General features: G+C 42.9%; 1 protein-coding gene across 2 annotated transcripts in view; it reads left to right on the forward strand.

Annotated features, from left to right (window-relative positions):
- The first annotated feature begins 5310 nt into the window (after window positions 1–5310).
- Window positions 5311–25232, forward strand: part of LOC125894516 (A disintegrin and metalloproteinase with thrombospondin motifs 2-like) — a 154991-nt gene continuing 135069 nt past the window's right edge. Inside the window, exons 1-2 of one of the 2 annotated variants that reach the window (XM_049585973.1) lie at window positions 5311–5611; window positions 7243–7652. In XM_049585973.1, coding sequence (XP_049441930.1) covers window positions 5524–5611; window positions 7243–7652 — 498 coding nt within the window. In that variant the 5' untranslated portion in view covers window positions 5311–5523. The remainder of the gene's footprint in view (window positions 5612–7242; window positions 7653–25232) is intronic. The other variant, XM_049585974.1, reaches the window with a different exon arrangement.

The following is a 25232-nucleotide window of genomic DNA, read 5'->3' on the forward strand; positions in this document are numbered from 1 at the left end:
CTCTGTCCATTTTTCTCCTCTTTCTTCCTCCCTCTTTTCTCTTTTGACCTTTACTCTCCTCTGGTTGCTTTTGCCTTTCTTTTCTTTGTTGTCTAACATCTAGTTCTCCTTTCTCTCAAGCTTGATGCTCTTTTTTATCCTTTTTGTTATCAATTTTTGTCACTTTCCATCTTGCTCATCCTGTCTTGCTGCATCCTGTCGGCAGCCTGTCTGGGGCCTCTGCTGGTGTGTGTAGCATCTCTGCAGGCTGTCATGCAGAGAAGTAAACTTCCACACAACTCTAACAGCAGAGGGAGGGTGAAACCTGATGTTTACAGGATTTGTAAAGAAAGACATTTGTCTCTTTATTGTGTTGTCTCTAGTTCTGTGCGTTATGGTATGCTCTGTTGGGTGACCTTGGGCGTTTTGAAAGGGAGGTCTTAGATAAAATGTACTATTATTATTACTATTCATGAATTACATATTGCAGATGTGGACCACCGTGGTGAAGAGGAAGCTGAGCCGAAAGGCAAAGCTTTTGATTTACTGGTCCATCTACGTCCCAACCCTCACCTATGGTCATGAGCTCTGGGTAGTGACTGAAAGTATGAGATCGCAGATACAAGCAGTGAAAATAAGTTTCCCTGGTGGGATGGCTAGGCTCAGCCTTAGCGATAGGGTAAGGAGCCCAGACATCCGGAAGGAGCTCGGAGTAGAGCTGCTGCTCATTTGTGTTGAAAGGGTTCAGTTGAGGTGATCAAGATGCGGTGTTATGGGCACGTCCTAATGGTAGGAGGCACCGGACAGACCCAGAACTCGCTGGAGGGGTTACATATCTCATCTGGCCTGGGAACACCTTGGGGTCCCCCAGGAGGAGCTGGAGGGTGTTGCTGGGTAGACGGACGTCTGGGGTGTTTTGCTTGGCCTGCTGCCCCCGCGAACTGGCCCCAGATAAGTGGATGAAAATGGTTGGATGCATGGGTGTTGCAGTTTCGAAAAGGTGGACTTGTTTTAGCCTTATAGGAAGATGTGGTCGACAGTTAACCCACTCAGTTATTTATGCTTAGTTTCGGTGCAGTAAGAGATGAAATGTTCATATATTACAGGGAAAAGCAAAGGTGTGGAGGTCAGGGTAGAGGATGAGTATGAGTTTGCACATTCCATTGCCATGCACAGATTTTGCAAGAATAATCAAGTAAAACCCACTGGCTACGTTTTGCACAAGATAAACACGGCGTCTGTTGTCTTGAAGAAAAACAGCATCACAAACAAAATGTAATTTTGTGATGCAGACTATTTGCAAATGAATGTAATTGGCAGGAGATACGGTAGATTGAATTTATATCCCAACAGCGTATAAGTTACAGCAGCAAGATTAAGCTGATCTAAGTTGAAAGAATTGAAAGAAATAAGACGATCGGCTTCAGAATGGCTTTACTCCTACTACGCTGCTGGCATACTAGGTCCTGAATAGTGCATAGTAAGATCCTGGATGATTCAAGACACGGAGGTGGAAATTTATTCAGTCTGCTCTCTAGAGCTTCCTGTAAAAGTTCAGTGATGATGTGGCAACTGAGGAATCCCTGGAGTTTCACTTTATCCTGTAGTTCATGAAACCGCTCCTAATTAGGGGGCAGGGCCGTCACACAAAGTAAGAAAATCAGCGTCAGTATTGGCGCCACAAGGTGAACCTGTACAGTGTAAATGGACATACTGTCTGTGACATTAATCATATGTTTCTTTAAGGACGATATTAAGTATTTTAGTTTGGATTTGCTGCTTTCTGCCATACTTTGCTGAAAACAATCCCAGTTTGGTCATTGGCATGATGGCAGAGTGGAGGTGAGGTAAGCCAGCTAGGGCTGAATGTGATAACCTGTCTGACAGTTACTCACTCAAAGCATACTTTGTCTGTCGATCATATTTTTTTTTTTCACAAAACATTAATTAGAAGATGTGAAATTTAGTGAGAGCGCTACTTGTGGAAACAAGTGTACAGTCACACTAACAAGTCTGTGAGGCACAGCAGTGCTTTGACCTAATTGCTACTGTGAGCATGTTAACATACACAATGAGTAACTGCAACTGCAAAACCCAAAGTTCTGTCAGGAAAGACTAACTTTTCTGAACTTCTCGAAATTTGAACTTTTCTGAGAAAAAAAAAGAGGTAGCACTAAGGAAAACTGTAAATAAAAAAAAAAAAAATCATAAATAGCAATTGACCCCTCCAAGATCAACTTTGTGTTTAGCATTTTGTTAAATGTCAAGAGTGGATTAGACTGTGGAAGAAGTTAATTTCGGGTCAACATCTCTATTGTCTATGTTATAATAATACAATACATATAGTACACAAAACATCAATGGATAGGTACAGATCACCATAGTGTGTTACAGAACAGCCTTTAAACCAGGATGCAACGATAAAATTAGAGATACTAAACAACATGACATTTCTAGCAGCTGACGGCAAGGCCACCAAGACAATTAACAGTTATTTGGTAACAAACTCACAGTTTTGAGTTGCCTGCAGCTTCGCATTAATATTTAAGTGACATTTACTACACTCTGCCTTTGGGTTGCAAACAAGCTACAATACGCTAAACTAACTAAACTGTGCAGAAACATTAGCGAAGCCCATCAGAAAGTGTTCAGCATTAACATTTTTTTTTTTTTTTAAGGGAAACAAGACATTTAACATACAACAGAATATACAAACAAAACAACTCAACTTAACTTGACTCACAGATCAAACATCTGTTAAGGGAAGAGAGTCAGGAATACACACTACAACTATGGCAGGACATGTTAGTCCCACACTACATAAACCCTCTAGTTGAAATATCCACTCTAATACAGGACATGAAAGGCTCCCATCTTCTATGGAGAACATCATAACGAATAATCCAAAGAATATATTCAAGTATGACCTTGTGCCACCGTGTTTTAGATGTAATTCTGTCTGATATCCATTTCAGAAGTATACACTTTGTTGTGCAGATTGTTAGCAGTTTATAGAATTAATCAATTAATTAATTGATTGATTGATTGATTGTTTGCCAGTGTGTGTGTTCATCGATCAACACAAATCAACACTTTTTTATAATCAAGGAAGCAATTCAGGAGAAATCAAGTGTTTTCTGGTTCGAGTCTCTTTTTTATTGTATTTTTTTTCCTTGTTTTCAACTTATCAGACAAAATAAGCATTTTCACTTAAGCTCTCAAAACTCACCATTATTATAAACTAAATCATAAATTGATCAATCCCCCCAAAAAATAAAAGTAAAATTGACAGATAAACGGTTGCCTCACAGCAAGAAGGTTCCTGGTTCGAACCCAGCCAGGGGCCCTTCTGTGCAGAGTTTGCACATACTCGCCATGTCCGCATGGGTTTTCTCCAGGTACTCCGGCTTCCTCCCACAGTCCAAAGACATGCAGCTTAACTGGTGACTCTAAATTGTCCGTAGGTGTGAATGTGAGTGTGAATGGTTGTCTGTTTCTATGTGTCAGCCCTGTGATAGTCTGGTGACCTGTCTAGGGTGTACACCGCCTCTCACCCAATGTCAGCTGGGATAGACTCCAGCCCCCCTGCGACCCTCAACAGGATAAGCAGTTATGGAAATAAATGAATAACAGATAAATCATTTATTTGCCTTTCCCCTATTGTGGTCTAATACCAGGAGAATTTGAAACAGTATTGACTTTAGCATGACATATAGGAATTACAACTTACCCAGCATTACAGGGGCAATGTTGAATAAGAATTTTATGATCTTTGGTATGTTTAAGACTGTCTTTTCTTTGTTTGTTTTTGGAGTCAATAACTTTCAGCAGATTTTTTGCAGTGCTGCTTGATTCTTGCATGTAAAAAAATTCAACATGAGCCCCAAAGCTCTTGCAGCTGAGATATAAACATGTGACTTTCTGAAACTTTCCTTTATACACTGCAGTAGATGGCTAAACAGATTAAAACAACCTGTCATCAGCGAGTTGTCTGAGGTAGCAACTGTAACCAAGGGTGGGTGGAGCTTAGTAACTGTCAGTTATGAAACCAAAAAGCATATTTTTCACCCAGAAATAAAACTCTCATATAAAGATATCTATAATTGTTTAACAGCAGCTGGGGTCAGGACCCTTCTGGCCCCCTGGAAACAGTAATCTCTTTGTCAGTGAGCTTCACCACTTGACCACTCTTATGGTGTCGTGGTAGAGTAAAGAGAGGTCTGTCATTATTTGACGTAATGTGATTATTTACGGTGCTCTGCCGTTTCTGTGGCCTGTGTACCTGCATGGAGACACTATTATGCTTTTCTGGAGCCCTTTTAATGTTCTGTGTTGCCTTGAAAACCTGTGTACAAATGTGAAAATCAACAGAAACCAAAGACTATAAATAAAATCAGAGCTTTTTTGAAGCTGACACACTGCTAATTGGGACTCACCTTAATACCTGGTTTTGCTACTTCAAAGATAGTTATTTGTGAAGCTTTTTTTTTTCTTTGTGCCTGTTATATTCATATTAGCTTCTCTTAAAAAGAAAACCATAACCCTTTCTGAAAATATAATTGGTTTTGTCCGTACGAGCGGCCGCCTTATGCTGCTCATCAGTGTTTGCAACAATATAAGATTAGTGGTCAAGAGGGGTAAATGATGTGTTAAATGAGGGCAAGCAGGTTAGGGCTAGTAAGACTTTTCTTTCTGTCTGTAAATTGGACCCTTGGGCCTTGCAAACCTGGGTGCGTTTCCGCCAGAGAGCCACACGGGGCGCTGCTGCTGCTGCTGTTCACCCAGCCCCAGGACGCTTGACGGGATATTCAAAGTTTATGCAAGGCTTGCAGCACATCAGGCAGCAGCGCAGAGTTGGACAGTAGTAGTAGGGGTCCAAGTTGGAGGAGAAAAAAACACTTCTGGTGATAAAGCAGCTTGTCCGTTAATTTCAGTGCATGTCTTGTGGATGCGAGCTGTCAGTGGGCCTGTCAGTCAGTCAGTCTGTGTGTGTGTCTGTGTGTCTGTGTGTCTGTCTGTCTGTCTGCAGCACGGCCAGCGCGCTCTGAAATATCCTCTCATCCTCTCGGAGACACACAGGGAGTGTGTGGGCGCCCGGTGCCCGGTATGTGTGCATGTGTGCATGTGTGCGTGTGTGTGTGTGTGTGTGTGTGTGTGTGTGGACTCGGGGAGTTGTCAGAGCAGAGTGGGGGAGCACGCACAGTGTGAGAGAGGAGTTGAGAGAAAGAGAGAGACATAGAGGAGGAAGAGGAGGAGAGTTGAGTGAGAGTGTGTGTGTGTGTGTGTGTGTGTGTGTGTGTGTGTGTGTGTGTGTGTGTGTGTGTGTGTGTGGGAGAGAAAGAGAGATAGCGAGAGAGAGAGACCTCGGCGGAGAGGAGGAGAGAGAGAGGGGAGGAGAGCTCCGTCTCTCCCGGTGCACTTGGCAGTCTAGTTGCGGGCTGCTGTGCTGTTGCTGTCGTGGCGTGGCTGGTCGCGCCAGGCGGGGAACTTCACCACACTGGAGCCCGGAGTCCCACTCTCTCACCTGCGCAGTTCGGAGCTGCCATGGGTCTCTCGCCTGGATTTACTGTCCTAATTATTCTACCGGCCTTTCTGCTGCACACCAGCGGCCTTTACATCGCCAGTAGCGTTGGTACGTACAGCTCAGTTAAACGTGGTCAGTGTTTATGTTGTTCTCCGTATCTGCTGATCTCTTATCAGCAGGGCTGCACGGGGCGCTTTCATGCGCTCACTGGGAAGTCTGGAGCTCAACGTAGCGGCAACAACAACAAAAAACAGTCCGGTTTCTCCCGCTTTGTGTTTCATTATTTCTTCTTTTGCAGTTTTTTTTGCAAACAACATTGCAGGACGCATTTGCAACTTCTGTGCGTCCTGCTGTGGTGTTTGCTGGGTCTTTTCCGGAGGTCCCTGAGCGGTGCAAGCCAGTGTTGTGATTTGCTTTCTGCCATCCAGGGGGATAATGTTATCAGGGGGTGTAAAGGGGGCATCAGATGCGCAGGTTTTACTGTCGGATTTTGCAGGAAAGTAGTCTAACATTATCTGATTCTGCCGCTGTCGCATGTATCGATCCGTCACAGGACGCTGGAGTCGGATGTCATCTTATTGATCACACTATTATCAAATCATTCCTCTGACGTGGAGGATCAAGACATATTAACAGTGTGTGTTGGGTTTGATCAGTCAGGAAACTTTATAAATAAGACATGACTGGTGAATATTAATAAGTACACCTGAGCGCCACATCTAAGGTGTAACTGTCCCTGACTCTGTGATGGCATTGACACCTTAAAGTGGCCTTGGCTCAGTGTGTTTGCCAGTGTGTGTGTGTGTGTGTGTGTGTGTGTGTGTGTGTGTGGGCGCGGGGAGCATTTCTCAGGTCGCCTCCAAAATGCACCTGCTGTCACTGTCATATAAAAATGCTCCTTAATCCAAGACAATGTCAGACGCGTTAAGTGTAACAGTGCAGTGATAATAAGCATGTATAGTTAATGTATGATATTGATCATTAATGATGGTGATTGGAGGAATTGTTGCAGATGCATTCCAGTGTGCATCATGTTATTTAAAGCGCTCTATAAGGAGGTTTGGTTTTCCTTTTTTTTTTATTCAGCCGGTGTCGAGGTTATAGAAATCACTTTCCTCGGATCGAGCAGCCTGACAGCGAGAAAACAGCGTGAGAAAGCCGCAATTAGCACCTTGATCTTGTACTGGCTTTCCTGTTGACGGTAGAAGGGCACAGAAGGTGTCAGGAGCGCAGCGCGCACTGCTGAGGCTGCCGTTTCCAAACGCGCACTGCCAAGCACGGGGGTCGCCTCTGGGTTCATGGGTGGGGCTGTGCTCGTGTGTGTGTGTGTGTGAGTGTGTGAAAGGTTACTGCTTATATGCTTTTATTTATTATTGTGTTCCATGTGATGCAGAATAAGGAATAAATAATTCCAAGGCATGCTTTGCATTTTTCTAATCCCTTCTTTTTCCTCCCACCTCCCTTTTCCATCCTCCTCTTCACCCTCCACCCATGACTCCCCATTTTCTCCACTGTTTATCCCCCATGCTTCTCCCATGACGTCTCCTCCTCTCCATGCTCTTTTTTCTTATCTTCAACCTTTCATGTTCTTCCTTCCCACCCCTTTTTTTCCCCACATTTTCAAATCTTACTCACCAAATAAAATTTTGTCCCCCTCTCACCTGCTCCTGCTTCATCCTCTCCTCTCACCCATCACCCCCCTTCCTCCTCTCCCTCCGCTTTAACTGTCCTGTTCCCAGACTCCCTGCAGCATGTCCTGGGGGAGTATGGACTGGTGAGGCCGATCAGTGTGGACGCAGAGGGCCGCTTCCTGTCACACGCCGTCTCGGCTGGCCGCATGGCAGGAGGGCAGTCCCGTAGGCGCCGGAGGAGGGAGGTAGGAGTAGGCAATGATGAGTGGGAAGGACCAAGAGAGGAGCCCGTGGCCTTTCGGGAAAGGCTTTACTACAACGTCACCATCTTCGGCCGGGAGTTCCACCTGCGCCTGCGCCACAACGCCAGGCTGGTGGCCCCCGGAGCCAAGATGGAGTGGCACGATGACAGCGACAGCACCCGGCACTCTGAGCCACTGCACGATGAATGCTTGTATGTGGGGGACATCACAGACACACCGGGAGCCTCTGTGGCTATCAGCAACTGTGACGGCCTGGTGAGTGGACAACCTGTGTTAGCTCTTATCTGTCTGACTGCTGTAGTGTTCACTGAGCTCGCTGTGGAGGTGTCTGTGGACAGAGTGACATGAGGGGACTCAAGAGAGCAGATGGTGTGTGTCTGAGTGTGCAGGGGAATTCTGTGTTTAAAGAACAAATATAAAGATACAGTCAAATAGCAGAATCAAGATATTTCTGCCCCCTGACCAAGTCTTTGTCCCTGCTGAGTCTTTGTGGTTGACCCCATAGCTCAGAAGTTGTCATGGGGTCAAACTTATGATTTACACTGCTTTTCTCCCTGATGTCCTCTAAACTTGTTGTAACACCAGGCCTGCCATGAGAAATACCTGAGTCATGTTTTCATCCCTCTGTCCTCTGCCCCCTCTAGTTTGCTCATGTGGAAGGGGGGAAGGGATTATTAAGGGAATACACTGATGTTTCACAGATAACTTGAGTATTTATGACTATATCTCAGCACAGTGCTTTTAAAATGACATCTAGCTGGCTTGTCCTGCTCACGAGAAACAGATACTGAAGCACTGGACAAACAGCAGACACCAAAACAGCATTTGAATCGGAGCTGCCACCATAAAATATTTTGGTTGCACAACAGTTGCTCAAAGAGCCTGAATTGTAAATGCTTTTAATAGAGCTGACGATGAATACAGGAAAAGGAAAAGAGATGGCAAACAGTTGGTGAATGGCTGTCGGCAAGGGAGAGAAGTGAGACATAGACAGTGTGAAGAATGTGCACAGGAACTGCTGAGATGAGAGGATGCAGAAAGATGCAGACCAGCGCCCCAGGAAGAGGTGGAAGGGACAAGTGTGAGAGATAAGCCTCGGGGCACAGGGGGAGAAAACAGGCAAGTAAATAGGAGTAAAAAATGGGCAACGAAGGACGTGTGCAGGGAATGATGAGATTGGGGGGGAGGAGTTCCCCTCATTAGGAAAAGTGTTCATTAGTCAGCCAGATCAGCCCGCCACTGGAGCTGAGTAGCAGCGACTGGATCCGTTTAGGGTTGAGGACACAGGGGACTGAGCAAGCAGCTGAGAGAGCAGGCAGGGAGCCAGGACAGCACAGGCCTGACATGCCCACTTAGCCTGACACCAGCCAGCAGCAACTCACTGCTGCTGCTGCTCTCTGCGGCCCGTCATTCCAGGGCTTATTGGCAATATCTAGGAAAGGCTGCTGTCAAAGTGTAGTTGGTTATAGATAACAGATCAACACGAAACACCAGAGTGGCTGCCCTGCCAGGCATGCCAGACATTTTAAAACACAGATTCACATGTTTTAAAGCTGGTCTAAAATGATACCCACATGCCCATGTGTGCGTTGTGTGTGTACGACTCAGGTTTTGTTCACTGTAGTCATTCCTCCTGTCGACATTAGGGATGGGAGTTGATAAGATTTTACTGATGCCGATGCCATTATTGATTCTGCTTATCGGTCTGATTCTTTATTGATTCCTAAGCCTGCTTGTGTGGCGCTAATGTTATCATAGCGTGTGATAATTACCCTCGGTAAGAACATGCGGCTTGGTCGGGAAACAGTGCCACTCCTGGAATTTGAGCACATGTTGCACAGAAAGAGCTTTCAGTATATTGTTGGTGTTTCCAGCCTTACTTGAAAACATCATTTTAGCGACATTACAAGCAGCACTGATGTCATCTTTCTTAGTGATATAAAGCCACGCATTGGACCATTTCTTCCTCTCTGCCATGACCTCTTCTTGTTGCAAGTCTCCAGCAGTGTAGACTCATGAGTTTGACGTGATTGTTTTGCAATGCACAACTTTCAGGAAAAAATGGCAGCACTGATGAAAGATTGGATAAGCATGCCATTCCAGTGGATCAGACAATTTGGAACCGGTTCTCAGTTCCCATCCCTAGTCCACACAGGTCCTTCTGAATGTGACTCCAGTCAAACAGATGGGGCACAGAATCCGCAGTCCTTCTTTTCAGCAGAAATGTGTTATTAAATGTATCCTCCTTTTGTCCACTGGTAATGCTATGGAGCAGTGTTTTTATGAGCATGTTGGTGGCACGATCCACTTTTCTGTCGCCGCTTTTTATGCTGTTCCACTGATCGACAGTTGTTGGTGGTCACATAGCGATGCTAAAACAAAAGCAAGGAAGAAGAGGACTGCAAACTATCATGTTTTGTATTCAACGTGGTTGTCAGGCCTCGAGGATTTACACAGTGCATTTTGGTAAAGGATACTGAATGTAAACATAAATGCCTAGGGCACCGTTTTAGGTGCAGCTAAAGCTAATATGAGATTTCAGCAGTCAAAGTTAGATATTTCTTTTTAGTACAAATATATCTATTTATTTTGTTGTCCCTCCACAGCAGCTCAGCTGTAAAACAAACAGAGATTTTTGTTACGAAAAAGAATGTTTATGATGTTTCCTCTATTTGTCTAACTCAGACTTCTGAAGTCTTAACAGTTCAGTTTAATTTCAGTTTTTGCACAGAGTAAGGACTGTGGATTATGTCTCCATCACTTACGTTAGAGTTGCATTACAGGGATGTCTTCAGGCCCTGTGTGGACATAAAGAGTTGGAAATGTGTGTGTGAACGTATCCTTTTGCCGTTTTCAAATTTAATTATGTAGAATTTGCATTAATGAAATTGCTAGGGAGTAACACAATGCTGCAACAATGAAAATATGTGACACATATCACTGATATCAGCGCTGTAACAGCCATGCCAAATAGTCAGAACAAAAAAGGAAAAACCCTTTTAATAATCACATTAGTGCTGTCCACTTATATTTAATTTGTTTCTCCCCGCCCCTGAACAACTCATGTCATTACCAATCAATTCTTACAACCTCCTCAGGCATGCCAAGAAATGCAGCCAAGCTCTGTCAGGCTCTGCCTAAGCTCTGCCCGCATCTGTCTGTTTAAACCCAGCAGAGCCACGTAGCCCAGCTCTGCCCTGCTGTGCCCACTTCCTCAGTGACCCAGCCACCTGGTTAGAGCTTTCTCTGCCCTGCGTTGCCATTCGCAGCCAAAAACCTCTCGCTGGCTGTGATCCAGGGTGTGTGATGAGGGGAAGGAAGGAGAGAGCCAAGACAGGGGCAGATAGGGTTCAAACCAGAATACAAGAAAATAATAATAAAGAGGCAGGAGAGGGAAAATGAAGAGGGCAAAGGGTATAGATTTCAAGAAGTAGCAAATGACCAGAATAAATGAGAGAGCATGAGACAGCACAGGGAAAAGGAAAATCTTTGAATGGACAAATGACCTTTGGAGGGAATTGGATTTTTGTGAACAGAAGCTGTGATCAGCTGGTTAGTTCTCTGGATGCTTGAGAGGAGGCAGCACACTGTACAGTGTGAGAACTGGGAAGTGTGCTCTGTGTGTGTGCTCTGTGTGTGTGTGTGTGTGTGTGTGTGTGTGCTTAGTCCTACATCGGTGCAGTGCAAAATGAAATTAAACTGCTGCTGAGACTGTGTTTCTGTGTGTGTGTGTGTGTGTGTGTGTGTGTGTGTGTGTGTGTGTGTGTGTGCAGAATGGGGGACTGCATGAATCAAACAAAATAAAAACTCAAAAGCTTAGGAGGTTTCCACTCCAAGCATGAATATGGGTGTATACCGTGTCTGTGAACATGTATTTCTGCGTATGAATTACGGAGGGTCGAGTGGTTCCTTGTGGCTTCGAAATTGACATTTATGAAGAACAAGACATGTCACAATAGGAAAGTAAAAGAGCACTTGGAGCGTTCAGACTTCTGCCCTGTGGCACCCCCAGAATTTTTTCATAGGGGTCGCCAAATGGGGCCACTGAAAATCTTGGATGGCAAACCAAATTATTTACTAATTATCCCCCTCCCCTCGCCCCCCCTTGGGGGTGCCACTGCTAGCAGGGCCAATGGTACAGTCTTGTAAGATCTGCAAGCAACCGCTATATATGTCTGAATTGGTTTCCAACTATTCCAACAATTAGAACTGCTGTCTGTCTGAAGTTTGAACAGCTACATGTGTAGGCCCCAGAGTCATTGTATTTTTACAGATGTTTTTTGGCTATTGAACTTTACCACCAATAAGTGGATTTTACAATGTGTGGTATTTATTCCACTGAGATTAAATGCCGTATCTCATAAAGTGAATAATAATTCGTGTATCCACCATGTGATTCGCAACCACTCCAAATTTCAGTGGAGCTAGTCGTTTTCCTGCAGTCTTGTACCGAAAACATAACTTCCTTGTCTGAGGTAAAAATGGCTGAATTCCATTTAGCTTCTTTGGTTTAAAGTCCTGGGGCCGGTTGCACAAAACACCTTAGGTTATAATTTCCCTTAACGTCCTAGTTAAGGTGTCTTCATAATGGAATTGCTTGCACACTGAAGACTTCTCCCTAAGTTTTCCTTAAAATGTTGACTTAAGTATTTATGGTTTTCTCCTATACTTAAAGAATCCCTAGATAGCTGCACAAAAGACCTTAGTAACTGAAGCAAGGTAAAAAAAAAAAAAATAATAACGTACCTCTGACTCTATCTTAACTGCAACATGACTGAGTTTATGGTGATAAATGAAAAAACTAACACACCCCAAGAAGAATGTTCTATGACCAGAAGAACCAGATGGACACACTTTTGATTTTACACTTTAGATTTAACTGAATTAATTTTTGTTGCAATTTCTTGTGTTTGAGGATCAAATTTACTTTGTAGTATGCACTTTCCATGATTGTATTCTTCCAGAAGCATGATCTTATGCTCCTCTGACCAATATGGCTTTTTTTGTCTTCTTTTCTTCTGCCATTTTTTCCACTAACTAACCATAAGCCAACTTTGTGAGACAATAACAGGCATTACGAGCGTGAGTCCAAGCAAACAAACAGTCTCCATGGAAACTTGTGCTTCTTGTAAAATCTCTTTCAACGCAGTAAATGAGTTAACGTTTTTCCTTAACTAAGGAAACCTTTTAAGGGATTCTGTACAATTGTGTAAGTCCAAAAATACAAAAACAGGTCTGCACACACAGAAACTGCTCCTTTTGGAAATTTTAATCGTATCACCACATGTGACGTTTCGGGCACCAGCCCTTCATCAGACAGATGTCGGATGTCTGTTTTTATATTTTTGTATTTGTTCTTCTGTCCAGCACCCGGTATTTATCATTTTTTAGTCTTCAATTGTGTAAGCCCCTAAACTAGTAACCCTAAAGTGTCATACTTAAGGAGAAAACTTAAGGTGTTTGGTGCAACCAGTCCCTGGTTTTGAGCCTGCTAGCTCACTTTAGTGGCTCACTGGGACATCTGAGCAATTGGTAATATTATTGGTAACACATGTTTTTTTTTTTTTTACTGTGCCACAAAGGCCCATTCATTAGCTTAACCCTAACCCTAACTTTAACACACACAACTGCAAATAATCAGTAAGAAAATGTGTACTGAGATTTTACAGTTTTTCCTTTCTTTAGTCCTTGTTAGATAAAGATCATAAAACAATACCAAATGATGTATGACCATTTTCTGGGGCTGATCTTAAGTGATTAATGCATGCAGCAATATGGAAGAAAAATCTGTTGTATGCTTAATAATTTATGATAATTACACAACTGTTGGAATTTGGAGAAGGTGGTTTTGTGTCTGGAAACCTGCAGAATTTATTTATTTTTCAGCAAAAGGGAGCAAATTTTAGCGAGAAATTACAGTGAATACCAACATCTCAATTCCTGAACTTGAATTCCATATAGTTGCATATGTGCATGTCTGTACGTGTGTGTCTGAACCTCTGGCCCCGCTCGTGGTCTTTCCTTCAGTCTCACCTACAGTATTTGCTCAGATGTGGAGGCTGTTACTGTAGCAGCGCTGGCCTGATTTTGTGCACATGTGGGTGTGAGGTCAGGTGTATTCGTGTGTGTGTGTCTTTTTGGGATCTTATGTGGAATGTTGAGTGTCAGCAGAGCTCCTGCTTTTCGTCTTTCTAGAAGACACAGAGAGACACAGTGGTGGGAGATGAAGGGTTACGAAATTATCACCATTTCATTCCTTCATGCTGAATAATTCCGTCATTATGATGTGGTGAAATAGTTAAGTGGGGACTGTCACACTGCACACAGTGTGCTTACACTGTCTGAGGGCAGCGCTGCTTCCTATTTTGGTTGTACAATAGTTGATGCACTTCTTTTGTGCCACAGTCAAGCTTTCATTTTCCTGGGAGATCGTACCTGGTGACAGACAGAACTGCACAGTGAAAGAGAGACTTATAGGGAACAAATGTAAATGCAGATGGTGTCATTATTCGACAGGCGTTACATTGTGCAATCAACATTTATTTCATAGTGTTAAGTCAAATCATAAATCTAGTCTACTTCCACTTTAATTTTCTCTTTGCAGATGCATTCATCTTTTTGTTTGTTTGTTTTAATGAAAATTGGCACTTTTATTTTTATGAGCCCTCTTTACTAGAGCATAGTCAGAGTCATGTTCTCCACGCGCCCAGTAATGCTTTAACAAGGTGAAGTGGTCTTACCCTTTAAAGTAGCCACAAGCACAGACAGACGCAGAGATTCTGCTGAGAGCCATTAGTATTATATGTGTCCAATTCTAAACTCTGAATGCTCAGCATGCACCAATGTGACCCAGCAGAAGTTAAGAAAGAGAAACCGGGAGAGAAAAAGATGAATCCAAGCCATGTTCAGGAAAATGCAAAAAGTAAAATGAAAAGTTATATACAGGCAGAATGTAAAAGAGTTAAATCCTGTGAAGTCACTGAAAGTCTTAAATATCCTCGTCTCCCACCAGGATGGACTTAACTTTCAAACCAAACCTTTAACCATAACTTGTTGTATTCATTTCCTTATTTATTAAAGCATCGATGTGGAAGTTGCATTCTGTTCTATATACATTTACAGTTACATGTAGCCATAAAGTCAAACCTGTGAGCAAAACATGTCAGCTATGTCATGTAAATAATCCTTGCAACTGAAACAACTAATCTAGATTAATAATCATAATTACTATCATGCACATACTTGGAACTGAGAGATACATAGTACACACACACACACACACACACACACACACGTTCTCGTTGCAGTGCTGCACATCCAGATATTATTCCTAGTACAACAGTTTGAATGATATCCTGTGAATCAGTGCCCCACAAATGGCGTTATGCACTTAGGTTAGGTTTAGGAAAAGACACATGGTGACAACCTACCTTAAAGTGACTCAAAATTTTCTTAAAGTTCACAAAGTTCTGAGCACCAGTCTTCTGCGGAGAGTCTAGTGTTTTTTGAGCAATCCACCAACCCAACCTGCCCTCTTAAAGGGCTACTTCCTTCTGTATTTCCATCAGTTTAATGGTCACATGATCACAGTCATCCCAAATAAATGGTTACACACACTTTGTGGCTCATGATTACTCAGGACAGTGGTTCCCAACTGGTGGATTGCAGGTCTATTCTGAATGGACCGCAAGTGACTCAGGAACGTGTTAGTAAAAAACACACTATTTTTTTTGAAGTACAGTGAATTTCCGGCACAGAGCTTTAATTTGAAGCGCTGTTTCCTGCTGTAGAGTAAGTGACAGACAGACAGCTACTTGACAGAGACAGCAAACTAACTCGACGGCATGGCCGAACACAATTATGGCAGAGTATGTGGATCTTGAAGTGATGACTGAGGAGAAATCTGGACCAGTTGGGAACCACTGACTTAAGATATGTACACATTTTGGTGCATCACTTTTCCTAGGAGAATGTACAAACAGAGCATGAGAACAGCCTGTCTAGTGTGAGGCTTCCTGTCAACCAGATGGGCCTCGGCACCTGAGATAATCAGTGAGTTCTGACAAATGGAAGGGCAGCTTCAGGTTACCGTGGGAACAGAGGGTCACGCAGGTCTGTGGAGTCGATAGGCGTGCACGCAGGCCAGAAATGAGATCCAGCTGGGTGAGAAGTGATTGTCGCGTCTCAGAGTTTGTAACAGAGGAACTGCGTTGTCTGTCATTTTGGGGGCTTACTCCTAATATCCAGGTGGGTGCACACCTGGATGACAGGACACATGTTGCCACAGCTGTGTTGTACGATGTACACGTTTACACACACATGCACACCGGAGTGAAGCCGTGTGCTCCGACAGGCGCCACACCTACAGCACGGTCAGATGCTCAGGCACACAGCGGGGACAGGCAGCAGCCAAAAGCAAAGTTCCCCTGAACCCTCTTTACCTCACTGCATGACAAAAACCTGTGCACACACATCTCTTATTGTCTCCACCCCTCGCTCCTCTCTCGCTCTGTGTCTCGTGTTTCTTGGCCAGCAGCGGTAGCAGCAAGCAGGAGAGCTCTCCTAATGATGGTATTAAAAGAGTCAGGAAAATGACGGAGAAAGAGAGAGAAACAGAATGTGGCAGACAGCTTTTTGCTCCCCAACACCCACAGATTCAGAGCTCCGGCAAAAAAAAGAAAGAGACAGCAAGAGACAGTGTTCCTTTAGTGAGCAGTCTTTGTCTGTTTTTAGCAGCAGCTCTGCTCCCAAGCGTTGATCAGACAAGTGGTATTGAGGGTTAAGGGTATTGCCCGCTGTCTATGCAGATAAAAACAAAAGTTTAGAGCCAAGATGCTGGAGCTACAGCTCACTAACTAGAGGAGATTTTATGCCTGCTGTTTGTTAGTATGGGCACCGTCATTTGTTGGCAGATAATTAGCCCTGATCCTGTGCAGGTGTTGCCCTTTGTATATTCTGATATGCCATATTTATGTATGGCTGTGTGCTTCAGTCTGTTCATGTGTGTTATTAGTGCACAGCAGGAATGCTGGAAGGCGACGGTGTTATTTTGGTACTTTCATTGAAAAGACTCGACATCAACAGCAAGGAGAAATGCCAAAGCATTGACAGGTGTTTTATTTATTTCTTTTCTGTGGGTGGGTGCTTGTAGATGGCACATTCTTTGCAAATACTATTAAAATCATATTAGGGGTTGCAATTTAATGTAATGATGTTGTGTTTGTAATAGGACTATGATTAGAGAGGTTGTAAAGTTACTTCAGATTACAAAGCCAGCAAACACACACACAGTCTGCATCCAGGGATACATCCAGTTCTGTGCCAGCAGAGGGCTTAATCGTGTGAGAGTGTGTTGACAGAGGGGCAAGCCAATCACAATAATAGCCCCAGAACTACACTAAATGCCAGCGGCATGGACACTTGCGCCAGCCATACCCCTGGAATACGCTCAGTCATTACCTCCGCATTAAGAGTCAATAGAGAAGGCAGCCCTGGGCTGAGCCAACCCATCCATCCATCCAGCCAGCCTGGCAGTTTAGCTTGGTCAGGCGTGGCAGCTCACTGGGCCCTACAGTGTGTTATTCCACCCCGGGTCACACGATAAGCAGCTCTCAACTGTAATCAGCTCAAATTGAAATGATGACATCAATTACAGCACGGCGCACAGCTGTTATTGACCCCAGCCCCTCACTGGTTGCCTGGAGTAGGCTGTGTGTAGGAGAACACAAAAAAAAAAGAAGTGGAGGGGTGATGGTTGAGCAGCGCCTGCAGGAACCGCATGGCTGGAGGGAGGGCTGGGTGTGGAGAGGCCAGACTGCTGAGGCATGGTATGAATGGAGAGACAGCCAGCGCGCGAGAGAAACGTGTTCTCGGTATCTGATTGCAGGTTCCACCCTGCAGTGTAGCTCCACTCAAACACACAATTACTCAATCTAGAGCTATTATCAGACAGAGAGAGAAATAGAGGAAGAGAGGGAGGGTGGGAGAGAGAGAGTCAGACAGAGAGCAGGCCCATTCTCAGGAACACTATACAGAGAAAAGGAGTGCTTTTACCAGAGCTGTGATTACTGCCGCTCACTCAGTGCACTTAACCAGCCCCCTTGACTCTCTTTCGTCTCGCTCTCTGTCATTCACGGAGTGCTGGCTCAGAGCGCATGGTTAGTTTGAGTGGTTGAAATAACAGGATTCATCCGAGAAAATAGAGCAGTGGAACCCCAATGATTATAGGGAAACACCTCCGTGATGTCACAATAACAGCAGGTTGTTTTCATACTAGTATCAGCTCCGACACACTGGAGTGATGCAGCAATGGAATAACACACTGAAACTGTGATGTCACGATGAAATGTGTGTTTTCTGGGGTTCCCAATGTCATTATGGGGAATTCTATCCACTTCTTTTCATGCACATTTTCAATATGGGCGTAAAAAAGTTGAATTTGAAAAAGTTACTGAAACATTGATGCCTCGGGAAGGGGAAAACTTTGGTGTATCAATAAAAGGTGAATGCGACTATGTGCAATGGGACAAGATTGAGTGAGAAGATGATGACATAAGTAATTACTGTCATTACACAGGCCACTGCAAGCTCTCCTCATCTTCACCTCTTCATTTCTATTGTACATTGTGCTCTCCGTTACTATACAGGAAGTTCGACCGGTGCTCTTTTAATCACATCATCACTTTGCGCCCTCTTCTGCAGGTGCACCTAACAGGAGAATCAGCGCCACCCATTGCTTAGCTTAATAAATCACCTCTCAATAATTGCATGACAGTGGAGGATGGAAAAGCACAAAAAACTGGATTTTCTTTCTCCAATTTCCTGAAAAATCGGTTAAAATTTAAGCTACATTTGGATGGAAAATCAGCCATCGTGATATTCCAGACCTGGGGTCTCATTTATAAACATTGCGTACGCACAAAAGGAGGCCTGAAAAAGGCATACACTCAAAAGTTGTGATTTATAAAAACAGACTTGATGGGAAAAACTTTGACACAAGCTTACGAACATTTTGGAGATGGTAAACTAGTGACGCAGATGTTGAGGAAGCCTGATTATAGAAAATGTCAAATACTTTTTGGCGCACTCCATTTTAGGCTTTTGTTTGTATGTACATTTTTAGTAAGGATCCAACACATTGTTTTATAGAGTTTTATAAATGAGACCCCTTAAACAGTGCAATGACCAGTTCATAATCACTGCATATTAAAATGTTTTAAGTTTAGTTCGTATACACGCAGTGTTTTGCACATGAGGTCGGTGAAATGGAATAACAGAGGGTTTTACAGTATGATTAATGATCGTCTCAGCCAGTCACATTGCTTATGTCACACCATTTAATCAGATAGGACAGTGACAACGCACATGATGGAAATGACTCTACCTCCACCTCGATGTTCGTGCAGATTTAGATTCAGGGAAATAATGTCATGTGGTAGGGTATGAGTACGGGAAAGGCAAACTACATGCCTTGTATGTTGTTGTGAGTTTTTTGTTTGTGTTAGGCATGGGACGATATGAATTTTCATGTCACGATTATCCTGCCTAAATAATCATTTATGATATTATCTCAATAACCATTAAATGTGCTTAAAACTCTTAAACATAGTAGATTGATTTTGCCGTACATTTTGTTAAGAAACCATTTTTTTTATTGCATCACAGATAGGACACATCTGTTTTTTTAGTGAACATCCCTTTTAAAAATCAGACATATTAAAAAAAGCCAGGCTTTTCAGCTATTTGAAATGTCATATCTTTCAATATGAAATATGTCAATGCTTGATTAAGATCTTTTGTGTTTTTTTGAGGTTGGTGTGTGTGCAGCCTGTTTCCTTTATTGTTGGTTGCCCAGCAGTCTCTTTGGGTGCTGCTTGATATGACATTCATGATTATCTCTGATAGAAATTCACTACAATCAACTTATTGTGTGTGTTTTTATCATGATGCTCAATAAGAACGTATACCGTCCTATCCCTAGCAAAGTTATTATAGTTTTGTATTTGTCATTAGTTTTTTTTGGTTAGTTTTTCATTTTTGTTTTTTTAATTCAATGTAGTTTACGTTTCCAGAGTTGTAGTTAAGTTTTTATTAGTTTAACTATTTTTTTTTTAAATTAAAATATGAGGGGTATTTGGAGGTATTACAATACAAACACAGCACTTTGCAAAGGCTATCGACTCACAGTCATGTATACATCCCAGTCTCAATAAACATATGCACCAATGCATCCTCATGCTTGTTGTGTTCAACCAGATTTTTTTTTTTAAATTTTATTTATTTTTAATTTTTTTAATACTTTATTTTCATCTTATTTTTATTTTATTGTTTTCTATTTTATTTTCTTTATTTATTTAATTATTTTTTATTTGAGTCCACTGAAATGTTTTTATTATACCGAGTTTTAGCTTTTAGTTTATTTTTAGTGAACTGTAATTACTATGTGGACAACGTGGTCACTTGTCTAAGCAAAACTAATGATCCACACTTTAATTTAAACATGTTGTGGCTCTTCTCCCATGATTGCCATGTGCACAGTGGAAGTAAAAAATAAAATAAATGGACAATAAGAATTTCACGGTCAGAGCAAAAATCATGTCTTGCACATTTCCAAGAATTCAAGGTCACAATTTAGAGGGTACATGTGATGTTTCAGCGACCAAAATGAGACATTAAGATCGGCCTCAAGGGTATGAGTGCGCAAAATGGATAACAACAGTCTTCTGCAGAGTAAATGGTAATAAAATAAGTAATAAAATAGACCAGGCCTATTTGATGTTTTTTTTTTTTCTTGCCTGCTGGACAGCCACCACCAGCTCTCCTGTCAGTCAGTCAATCAGTCAGCCAGCCAGTCCCACAGGCCGCAGGGCCGTGCAGGAAACTGATCGATGCTAGCCACATCAGCAGTTCTCTATAGCTAACAGGCCTCAGCAGCCTCTGTGGAGGATCTTGGAAACAGGACGAGACAACCTCCACCGTGTTCCAGAGTCTTAACAACCCTTCTGCCTGCCTACCCCTAGCTGACCCGGCCTGTGTCTCCTGTGGCCGCGCCGTTTTTACCTCCCAGCCGCCACACAGGTGGCTTTGTACTCTTAAAGTTTTCCCCACATAATCCTAACAAACAAAACACAACATGAGAGAGGGAGAGGATGAGAGAGAGGGAGGGGGAGAGGGAGAGGAGGGAGCAAGGGAGGGTAGGTGGAGGAAAACGACAGTAACACAAAGGGGGAGGGAGGAAGAGCGCGGTGGAATCTTAATGTGACCAAACCTGAACAAGAACAACAGCAGCAGCATCATAACCGTCGCCACCTGCTCAGTCAGAAGGGAGGGAGGAGAGACACTTCTTGATTAGCATGAAGAATTTTGCTTTTTATTGTCTCTCCCTCTCAGCTAAGGTCACTCGCCTGCTTCCCGAAGCAAGTGCACTTCTCTAACTGATCATGGATATTTTATGTTGCTTTCACTGCATGAGTGCATACTTGAACCCCCTAAAAATCTGTGTGCATTTTGTCCCAGCCTGATCTAATTAGTTGTATTTGTTCTTCCTTTGGGTTGAATTGTTTAGCTGTCTAATTTGTTGTTTGCATGTTCCTTAATGGAACAGAGCCTGTCTGTCTGTCCACATGTCTGTCTGCATACAGTGTCTGTGGTTAAAAATCATTTTGCTTGGCGCTTGATGCAGCAGGCAGCTAAGCGGCAAGAATCGCACCTCATAACAGAAACTCACACCCTCCTCATCTTACTAACGCTGCCTGTTTTTGTTTTCTGCAATAGAGAAATAATCACTTTTTCTCTCCTAGTGTATTATGTTTGGGGGTTTTTGCCAGTGCATGAGGACCTCGGGAATTGTTAGTGTACCAGCATATGTAATATATTATATAATAATATATTGTATTCTAATAACTGACTCTGTGGGGGCTGGAGTGAAGCAGCAGAAACAAAGAAACACATCTAGTGCTTTGATCACTGTGACTGATCGTCTGCCAGAGTGTACAAGGAAAGCTTTGGATACTGCCTTACAATTATGTAATCTGTTTGCCAAGATGTAATGTAGACTTTGAGATGACCTTGTCCATGTATAGCTCGATGTGAGATTCAGTTACTGTATAGTTGGGCTTCCAAGGTGTGCTGGATGTGTCTAGAGGCAATGGGGATCAGGGCCAAGCACCTCACCAACACTCGGGAGGGTGATGTAGGTAGCAGGAAGGGCTGAGGGATATTTATTAGGACATAAATTAAGACACTAGTCAGGTGAGTGTAAGATTGCCTTTATATTTAAGGAGATAGGGATTCAGAGCATTAGCAGCAAACCACCATTTGCTATGTAAAGATACAGTGGAGTAATGGCGTCCTGAGAAGAGAATGAAATCATGCTCCCCCTGTGTAATATAACCTTAGCTGGTAGCCGGGCCAGCGACGGTTGCATGTTAGTGCACTTGAGTCTCAGTCTGTGTACCCCACTGCTAACTATTTGTTGCCGCTCTACACTGTGCTCATACTTCCTTCATACTGCTGATATCAGGAGCAGCCACCCTCCAGTTTTCCTCTTACTTACTGTAACATTGGCTTTGTCAGCACTGTTGCTGCTGTTAGTACTGTTAGTTGGTAGCAGTCTGCTCAGTGTCGGGAACAGCGTGGACTATGAATGATAGATATCCTCTGAATGTTGCACACAGCTCCTTTAAAATTTCCCAGTAAGAGAATTTAGAGCCTGACAGTGATCAAAAATGTAAATTCTATTTAAATATTATACAAAAATAAACACTAATCTTTAATCCTGTCAGTCGAAATCCTTGTAAATCCCACAGTGTGACAATGGGGCATGTTTACAGCTCATATCTTGAGTCACTTACATTCATAAGTTATAATCCTTCATTTATGAAAATACCAGTGTCACGTTTTAGATTCTAAATTTAAAGTCGATCAAAAATGAGCTTTCAATTTTGATCATCGAAATCTAAAGCAGGATTGGCAGTGCATCCAATAGCCTATCTTGATTTGTGATCTGTCAATCTTAACGAGTCAAGACCCGATTGTCTTATACTGTAATGGCATAGCAAAAAAAATTGACACCCCTGGACAATACTTGTTGGAATCATCTCTTTTGCCTTTAAAAAAGCAGCTTGTGTGAGAAATGCCTTGTTCCCAGGGATGGTTGTGATTACTGGTGAAAGTGCAAGCACATGCATGTAGAGGTGATGCTGGAAGTGTTTCAGGTAATTAATGTATTTTGTTGTATATGCCAACTTGGTGGTATCTTTTTCTTTGTGTATGACATTCAGGAAATTTTTTATGGTGATCAGTGTCTATACGGTGTACATAGCACCTCAGTTGTGTTGAAGTGTCCTTGTGCAAAAGTCGTTACTAGCTGCTTGCTTACTGCTGCTGTTAGTAAGTCCTGACATCTGTCCTTCCTGGAGAGAGGAAAGAAAAGCAGAGCAGGGGTCAATATAGAAGCATGTTAACAGTAAACTGTTTTCTACTGTACGGTGTGTATGTTTGTGCGTTTGTATAAAGACTGTTGAGGCCTTCTGTTCAGTGATTTATCGGTTTATGTTAGTGTGTGTTGTTGTGTGGTGCCATTTGTGTGTCACAAAGTGCATTAAGGTGCTCAGCTGTAGGGCTGCACAATGTATCTGTACCTGTTTTTTTTGTTTGTTTGTTTGTTTTTGTCGTCATCACAATGTCAACTTGTCAACCTCGCGAAAAATTGCAATGTTGTGCTCACACATTTTATGAGTTGAAAGACCAACTCAGTCTCATTCCAAAGTCATCAACTACCGCCGCTTTGGCAGGGACTTCTGCGTTATACACTGACAAAAAAAGCCAAACCCTGTTGTTTTTTTCTAAACCTAACTACGTGCTTTTGTTGCCTAAACCTAACTACACGCGTGTGCTGGCTAACTGTAACCCCATGCGTTTGTTGTTGAAGGAAGAAATGTCAAATCGGGGTGTTAAACTGACGTAGTGTGTGCATTTTAAAAGTGACTATACATTTCTTGTGAAAATGGAAGTGTATTTTGAAAAGACACAGTGCATGTAACAGCCTGATGTTGAGAGGGCATCGCAGAATGTCAACAACACACACACAGGGTACCTTGCACGTCATAAAAGGGCGTGGAAGGTCCACATCCAAGCAGCAATATGTGACAAGAGCGGAGAGTATCAGTAGAAAACTGCACGTACTGTAACTATCATTTGTTTTTTTAAATGTGTGTTCAGTTCAATGTTCAATTTGTTCAGTAAAAGAATGTTAGAAAAAAGTGGCTTTCGTTACTATAATTTAAAAAGAAATTGGTCGTAAGCAGCAGAAAACTAAAATTAAAAAAGTAATGTCATTATCACGATATTCAGCAATTTTATCTCATATTTTTTCATATCGTGCTAATAAAACAGGAATGAAGGAGCGAAAGAAAAATGATACAACATATCCTCATAAAACTGTTTGTATGTTAGCTAACAAATTAGCGCTCCAAGAATGATTTTACGCACTTCATGTAAAGTTACATAGGCTAGATTTAGGCAAGTAGAATTATGTAGGTTAGGTTTAGGAAAACTAACTATAATATTAACTCAAAGTTCACTTGTTTTCACATGGTCTTCAGCACCGGTCTCTGGGGGAAAGTCCTGTGTTTGTTTGACCCATTCACCACCCCAACCTGTCCACTTACACAGACTTTTACTCTTTATACTACTTCTTTCTTTGCTCCCGTCAGGACATTGGTCACATGATCGTGGGTTGTACACAAATCACTGGCTCATGATTACATGAATTGTGTGCATTACTTTTCATAGATACGTACGTACAGTGCATGAGAACAGCCTGAATGATAAAATAGCTCTGCTGTCAGACGTGGTCTATTATTGGTTATGTTTATGGCCATAGCCAGAATTGTGCATCCTTGTAACTGCTATCCTCTCTGTCTCTCTTCTGTCACACACACACACACACACACACACACACACACACACACACACAGCTCCTCTTACAGTGCGATGATTGACAGCATCACTTGGAACACAAAGGGAAATGATTTTTTTTTTCTCAGAAGCTAATCCTTTGCCTCTCTCTTTCACACACACTGACACTCAGACGCAGACACACTGGGGAGAAGGGACTTATTGTCAGGTTGTGCTCTATCTCCACAGTTCATTTCTAATCCTCTTTCTCCCTTTCTGTACCATCTCCCCACTTCCGCCCACTCCTGCACGCACCGCCACCACCACCCAGACTGTAGTCTAGTAGCTCAAGGCAGGGATCTGCCACAAAAGTCCCCATTGTGGCCAAATCAGCAAGACTGGCAACATGGTGAGAGTGGAGGGAGACTGCTGCATGTGAGGCAGGCTAGATGGGGAATGAGATACAATTGAAAGGAGACACATTGGAGAGGAGAGACTAATGGAGGAATACAACAGGAGGGGGTGTTCGCTTTTTTTCCTTGCTTTATGCTCTACTTGTCCTCTCCTCTCCTCTCCTCTCCTCTCCTCTCCTCTCCTCTCGGGTGTGGCTGCAGCTGACTCTGATGCGATGTGACAGGGCCCTCCTCTATGTCCTTTTTGCTGGTGTGTGACAGTGTGAAGCCACCATCTACCTCCATCTCTCTTCCCCATCCCATCGCTTCACCTCTTTCTCCGGTTGGAGGAAAAAAATTATTTCTGGGCCTAGCTATGTGCCCTTCCTCTCGGCCTGTCTCTCTGCCTGTTTGCTCGGTGCTTGCAGGCTTGCATGGAGTTGTGTGTACCTTTTCTTTGTGTCATCTTTGGCCATTTTTTTTTTCAATTCAGCTGAGCCTGAAACACAAAAGTATTTGAGCCAAGCACAACAATACAATAAAT

This window comes from Epinephelus fuscoguttatus, linkage group LG9 (assembly GCF_011397635.1).
Source record: "Epinephelus fuscoguttatus linkage group LG9, E.fuscoguttatus.final_Chr_v1".
In the NCBI taxonomy this organism is placed as follows: domain Eukaryota; kingdom Metazoa; phylum Chordata; class Actinopteri; order Perciformes; family Serranidae; genus Epinephelus; species Epinephelus fuscoguttatus.